Raw genomic sequence first — 7070 nt, forward strand, 5'->3', positions numbered from 1 at the left:
CTGCTAAGTCCAGAGTCCAGTGCGCTGCTAAGTCCAGAGTCCAGTGCGCTGCTAAGTCCAGAGTCCAGTGCGCTGCTAAGTCCAGAGCTCTGCTAAGTCCAGAGTCCAGTGCTCTGCTAAGTCCAGTGCCCTGCTAAGTCCAAAGTCCAGTGCCCTGCTAAGTCCAGATACCGCCAGGGGGGTTGGGGGGCCAGTGAGATCTGCTCCTGCCCCCCGCCCTTGGGAGGGGGGGCCCAAGGTAAAATCTTGCACCAGGGCCCTTTATTCCTTAGGTCTGCCACTGGGCAACCCCCGTTTGAATTCAGGTTTGGCCACTATCTGCATGAAGTCTGCATGTTCTCCCTGTTGCATGGGATTCCTCCAGGTACTCTGGTTTCCTCCCACGCTCCAAAGACATCCTGATAGGGTGTATATGACATAGAGACCCTAGATTGTAAGCACCTTGAGTGCTTATTAAACCAATAATTACCATGCGCCAATATAAACTAAATACTAGGAGCGCTACAAAGCACTTAAAATTACACCCAAATAAGTGATACTCTACATGAAACACAATAGACGAACTATATTGTTCTATTGTGTTTCTTGAGGGGAAGGGCTGATATGAATGAATAGTAGGTAAAGTGCTGCATAAATTAAGGGCATTATATAAATACCTCTCCTAGTAATCTTTCATCTGATCCTAAAACGTAACTCTCAATAAGCAAGGCTGATTCATATCACTTAACCTCATTTAACTTTACAATAAACAGCTAACATCTAACCGAGGTCTTAAAATAATCCATATCCTGAATTATAACACAAAACATATAACCCCTGAACACTAACCTCAATTATGACCCTAACTATTGCAGTTAACTCTCTGTAAACACTCAATCAGAAAGATCACTCTGTTACTTCTTGGTTCTGCTTTAATTTCTGCTTTGATTTGACTGCTTCCTGGATCATGTGCATTTTAGATGTGTGAAGGTAATGATGCTGAGGAATGAGGATGTATGTGGAATGGTGTGCCATCTGTCTGGCTGTTCACTGTAGCAGATGTATGTGAATTACAATACTGTCTGTGCAGAATTACAATATTTTGCCTGAAATAGGGCTTTAAAGATTAAAAATTACTAACAGTCATTAAAGTTATCTTATTAGTGGGATAATCCATTCCATTTAAGTGATTTTGCTATTAAATTGTTGACTTAATAGGCTCATATACAGTATACATATCAATATTATTTGCCTGGTATAATATAAAGAACAAGTATAAGTGTGTCACAATGCAAACAGAATACACTATTATCACTGTCAATCCCACCTTGACCTTTACAGTTCTGTAACTATGATTAATATGGCCTACCATAGTAATATGTTGGAAAACATTGGTGTAACCATTCTGTACAGTGATGTTTGATCATTTAAGAGAATCTGTTAAGGTGGGGGAGGGGAACTGCTTCAAGTGTAAAGTGAGGGGAACCTGGAGGTGCCATATCTGCAGCAAACTCGAGAAGCCCGCAGTTATGGTCAAATGCTTGCTCCTTCTGACAGGAAAAATTCTGGCACTTCCTGATAATGCTGAAGCTTTCTCACCCCTTTGTATCTCTTGCACACATTCTACTGGCCAATGAGACAATCCATCATATTGATTGACATTGGAATGTGTAAAAACGAGAGGTACCATCCAGTACCTCTCGTTTTTACACATTCCAATGTCAATCAATATGATGGATTGTCTCATTGGCCAGTAGAATGTGTGCAAGAGATACAAAGGGGTGAGAAAGCTTCAGCATTATCAGGAAGTGCCAAGTAGTGTTGACCCTTGTATGAGACCTTTGCCTGTCAGAAAAGATTAGTATTTGACAATACTGGTAGGCTCTTTCAGGGTGCTGCAGGTATATACAAGAACCTCTGCACTTTATAGCTGAATCAAAATGTTTCTTTTAGCGACAGAGTCACCTATACTAGGCATCATAAGAAGACTTTAACCATACCCCTAGCCCTGACCCTCATGGGCTAACACATATATACTTGAATAAAGATAACCTTTAGTACTTACCTATCCAGAAACTGCTATACAGTGTACCCACCCCCCGAGAGTGTTGTGACCAATTGTCTAAACTTTAACCACTTAATACCCTACAGAAAATGCTTGAATGATTGATCTTTAGACACAGTCAGGGATCCCAAAGTAGTGATTTCTTCAGAAAGGGTAACTGTTTAAGGTGCTCTTTTTCATATATACATTGTAGTAAACCATGACTGCATGTTGGACTTTTTCTTCTCTACAGAGAAGGAAAAGCCAGAGTAGAACATAAAAAGTAAAAAGTCATAATCCAGCTCAAAAAACACACTTTATTCAATATTTATTCCCCAAGTAATGCTTTATTTTAATAATTACTCACTTTCTTGTGGGGCGGGAGACAAAGTTGCGGTCCATTGAAGTGAATGGCACCGCAGCCACGCCCTCCGGCCGCAATGTGATCGGCTGCATGGGAACGCGTGGCTCATCAATGCCTGCGGTCAAGTCCGGTTAGAAAAAATGCTGCAAGCACAATTTTTTTCTGACCGAACCGGAACGCAGGCATTGATGTGCCTGGTGTTCCCATGTGGCCGATAGTATTGGGGCTGGAGGGCGTGGCTACGGTGCCATTCACTTCAATGGACCTCAACTTCCCTTCCCGCCCCACAAGAAAGTGAGCTGGATGCAATGCGATCCAGTGCGTTCCGGCCAGAATCAGGCCGGAACGCACGGTGTCTGGTGTGAACGGGCCCTCAATGTTTTAAAATGTTTGTTTACATGTATATTTTACAGGCAGCACAGTGTAGTGGTTAGCGCTTCTGCCTTCCAGCACTGGGGGTCCACGTTTCAAATCGTGGCCAGGTCACTATCTGGAAGGAGTTTGCATGTTCTCCCTGTGCTTGCATGTTTCCCCCGGGTACTCCAATTTGCTCCCAGACTCCAAAGACATGCTGGAAGGTAAATTGGCTCTGTATGTATGCATGTGACATAGGGACCTTAGATTGTAAGCTCCTTGAGGGCAGGGACTGCTGCGAATGTGCAACTAAGTAAAGTGCTGTGTAAAAATTGTTGGCACTATACAAAATACCTGTATTAAATAAATGTCCATTGGGGTAGCCTTATTGCTTATCACATACACAGACTCTGCTTCCTGTTTTACGCTGCTACACATGGTTGTGCTTTGTTGCTACTTTTCACAATGCAAGCAGTGAGTGAGTGTTCAGTTAGCTTACTGAATAAGGCTATTTTCACTTCATGCATTGGATTTCCAGCAAACAAAAATTCTACTTTGTCTGCTTATGATGTCTTAAATACAGTAGGTGACTCTTAGCGAAAAGAAAAAAAAGTGATTCAGGTATAAAATGCAGAGGTCAGCTGCCTCAAAAAGCCTACCAGTATTGTCAAATACTGATCTGTTTTGACAGGCTAAGGTCTGACACAAAGCTCAACAGTACTTGCTTGATGCTACCAGTCATTTTCACAATTTCCTCTACACATGATTGCGTGCTCAAAGTGAACACTGTTTCAACAGATACACTTTGCAAAGCGAGCAGTTTATATTCCTATGCTAAACTATAATAATCCAGCCAACTCATGGAAATAATATAGTCCATGTGTGGATATCCTATCTTAGCAGTTGTTAAACTGTTAAATTGTTAAGAGTTGCTGCATGTGCTATTCTAGTCTTTGTCTAGTAGCTAGAGGGTACTCCTAGAATGAGATCCTAATAGGTTGGACTTGATGGACTAATGTCTTTATTCAACCTCAAATACTATGTAACTATTCTAATTATTCGAGTTTCACCTGTATATATACATGCAGGGCTATTATCTGCAATTCTCCTAAATATTAATTTAGTAATTTGTAGAAGTATTGTAGATAATCGCGCTGCACCTATATGTCTGTTTATTTCCAAAATACAGCAGTAATAACTGAATGTGCTACCTAAAAACACACTTTACTCTTAACTGAAAACTAAAACAAACTATTTTTTACCATGATAGGTCAGTTAAAAAGCATACCAGTTGTAACAAAAGAATAACCACGCTCTGTAAGGATCTTCATCAGATAGTCAGTTAAGTCACGACCAGCCAAGTCAAGGCGCATAATTGCATGTGGCAAAGCATAACCTTCATAAATGGGGACATTGTGGGTTACACCATCACCAGAGTCCAGCACAATACCTAGAAGAAAAATTATTACAAAGGGGTGATCAGCATTTAGAGTTTACAATATTAGTCCAAACACCCAGCCAGGAGTGTTCCAGATAACAATCAAATAAACAAAAAAGCTGACAGGGTTGCAGCTAACTTTTAATGCTCTTTCAAGCCTTGACAAGGGCCAGCAATACCTGAAACTTTTGCTATATTCCGTACTATTGAATGAGCAATAAAAGTAAGCTCTCCATGCTGCAACCCCTTCTGCCTTTATAAATATTTAGGTGTGTGTAATCAATGTTTACAATGGTATGTATTAAAACAGTCTTAGCATCTATAATAAAAAAATATCTCCAGGGTACAGGTTTTACTTTTTCACTCACCAGTGGTACGGCCGGAAGCATAAAGAGAAAGCACTGCCTGGATCGCAACATACATAGCTGGGACGTTGAAGGTCTCAAACATGATTTGGGTCATCTTTTCCCGGTTGGCCTTGGGGTTCAATGGAGCCTCAGTGAGCAATGTAGGGTGTTCTTCTGGGGCCACACGCAACTCATTGTAGAAGGTGTGATGCCAGATCTTCTCCATATCATCCCAGTTAGTGATGATCCCATGTTCAATTGGATATTTCAGAGTCAGGATGCCCCTCTTGCTCTGAGCCTCATCACCTACATAGGAGTCTTTCTGACCCATACCAACCATGACACCCTGAAAAATAGGACCAAAGAAAAAAAGATCAGCACAGAAACTTTATCTGTAGCATAAAATATGACTTGATTTATCTACCATTTACTATGCACATGTGTAAATATTTTGTCCAACACATCTGATTTTTGTAATTTCAACAAGTAAAACAAAAATGCAGAAAAAAAGGTTTATTCCCCACATACAAAAAATCATCTTCATAATAAGAGAGGAAGTAGAATGAAAATAAAAAATAAAAGTTTGCGTTGAATTGGCTACCTCAGGAACTAATTCTAGCCAGATCAATTGTTGTTTTTTTAAAGGTGGATGTATTCCTAAATGCACATAATATAACTAGATATTTATATTTATATATAGCATTTATAAGTATTAACACCTGAGATTGTTGATCCAGGGAATATTTGATAGTGTTAGGGGAACAGGAAGGATTTTATTGCTCTGCTGAAGCAAATTGGACTATGCTTTATAGGTTTTTTTTGCCCTACTCTTGATCCACTGTGGGTATATTGTTCTTTTTATGGAGATTTTATATTTACTTATTCAGCTTTCTTTTTTTCCCCTCTATTGCTTGAACTCTATCAATTGGTGTCTTTGTTTAACCTCACTATATAACTAGACTTGGTGGGGTTGATTTACTTAAGACAAATAGGCTGTTCACTTTGCAAGGGAATTTGCACTTTGCAGGGGAAGATTCTCTTAGCTCAGTAAATGTGGTGAAACTTCACTTTGTAAAGAATACTCAATTATGTGCAAGGAAAAACAGCATTTTTTCTTGAATATGATTGGGTGATGGAAGTCAGCAAACCTTCCCCTCATTCACTAAACTAAGGGCAAACTTCACCTGCTAAGTTCAAATTCCCTTGCAAATTAAACAGCCTAGTTGCCTTTAGTAAATCAACCCCAATATGCCAAAAAAAAACAGAATGCATGCAACATTGTACCTGTCCATAGCCATTGACCCTAGTGACTTGAAAAGTCAATAATTATCTCTTCTATTTTGAGCCTTGATATGGCTCTTCCACTCAGAGGATACAGGTTGCTTCAATGTAGTTCCTGTAGCTCTTGATTCTGGGCACCCTTTCCCTATGCACCAGGAATCTTTGTTGTATATTTGTATTCCTTCTAGAACTTTCTTTAGTCATAATTGGCCTTCTCTGATTGGCCAACCAATTCTGCTTCTTGAAACATCCACCCTCCAAATTCTTAGCACGCTCAAAATTTAAAGGAGTTGTAGAAAGGCTCACTGCAAAGCGTCGGATGCAGTGGTGTAAAGCACGCCGCCACTGGACTCTACAGAAGTGGAGACGTGTTCTCTGGAGTGACCAATCACGCTTCTCTGTTTGGCAATCTGATGGACGTGTCTGGGTTTGGCGGTTGCCAGGAGAACAGCACTTGCATGACTGCATTGTGCCAAGTGTAAAGTTTGGTGGAGGGGGGATTATGGTGTTGGGGTTGTTTTTCAGGGGTTGGGCTTGGCCCCCTTAGTTTCAGTGAAGCTAACTCTTAAGGGATCAGCATACCCAGACATTTTGGACAATTTCATGCTCCCAGCTTTGTGGGAACAGTTTGGAGATGGCCCCTTCCTGCTTCAACATGACTGCGCACCAGTGCACAAAGCAAGTTCCATAAAGACATGGATGAGCAAGTTTGGGGTGGAGGAAGTTGACTGGCCTGCACAAAGTCCTGACATCAACCCGATAGAACACCTTTGGGATGAATTAGAGCGGAGACTGCGAGCCAGGCCTTCTCGTCCAACATCAGTACCTGACCTCACAAATGCGCTTCTGGAAGAATGGTCAAACATTCCCATAGACACACTCCTAAACCTTGTGGGCAGCCTTCCCAGAAGAGTTGAAGCTGCTATAGCTGCAAAGGGTGGGCCAACGCAATATTGAACCCTACGGACTAAGTCTGGGATGCCATTAAATTTCATGTGCATGTAAAGGCAGGCGTCCCAATACTTTTGGCAATATAGTGTAGATGTCAGATACTCTGTTCTCTGGGGTTTACCTAATTTACCTGACCTGTAATGAAATCAAATTAATTAAAGCAGCTGTGCTATATTCTAAGAGATATAATATAAATAAATGTGCACAACACTAAAATTAGTTACTAATAAATATGTATAAAAATCAGAAATAATTTATATAAGTGATATAAAATAACTTGTATGGATTATTTCTTATTTCTACACATATTTA

At 40.5% G+C, this 7070-nt stretch overlaps 1 protein-coding gene across 1 annotated transcript in view; it reads right to left on the reverse strand.

Moving 5' to 3' along the window:
- Nucleotides 1-7070, reverse strand: part of LOC108800042 (actin, alpha cardiac muscle 2-like) — a 19608-nt gene that overhangs the window by 3134 nt on the left and 9404 nt on the right. The window contains exons 3-4 of the mRNA XM_018571984.1: nt 4548-4872; nt 4030-4191 (exon numbers count right to left, since the gene is read on the reverse strand). Of these exons, the coding sequence (XP_018427486.1) occupies nt 4030-4191; nt 4548-4872 (487 nt within the window). The remainder of the gene's footprint in view (nt 1-4029; nt 4192-4547; nt 4873-7070) is intronic.

This window comes from Nanorana parkeri, unplaced genomic scaffold, assembly GCF_000935625.1.
Source record: "Nanorana parkeri isolate BGI_ZX_2015 unplaced genomic scaffold, ASM93562v1 scaffold1890, whole genome shotgun sequence".
In the NCBI taxonomy this organism is placed as follows: Eukaryota; Metazoa; Chordata; class Amphibia; order Anura; family Dicroglossidae; genus Nanorana; species Nanorana parkeri.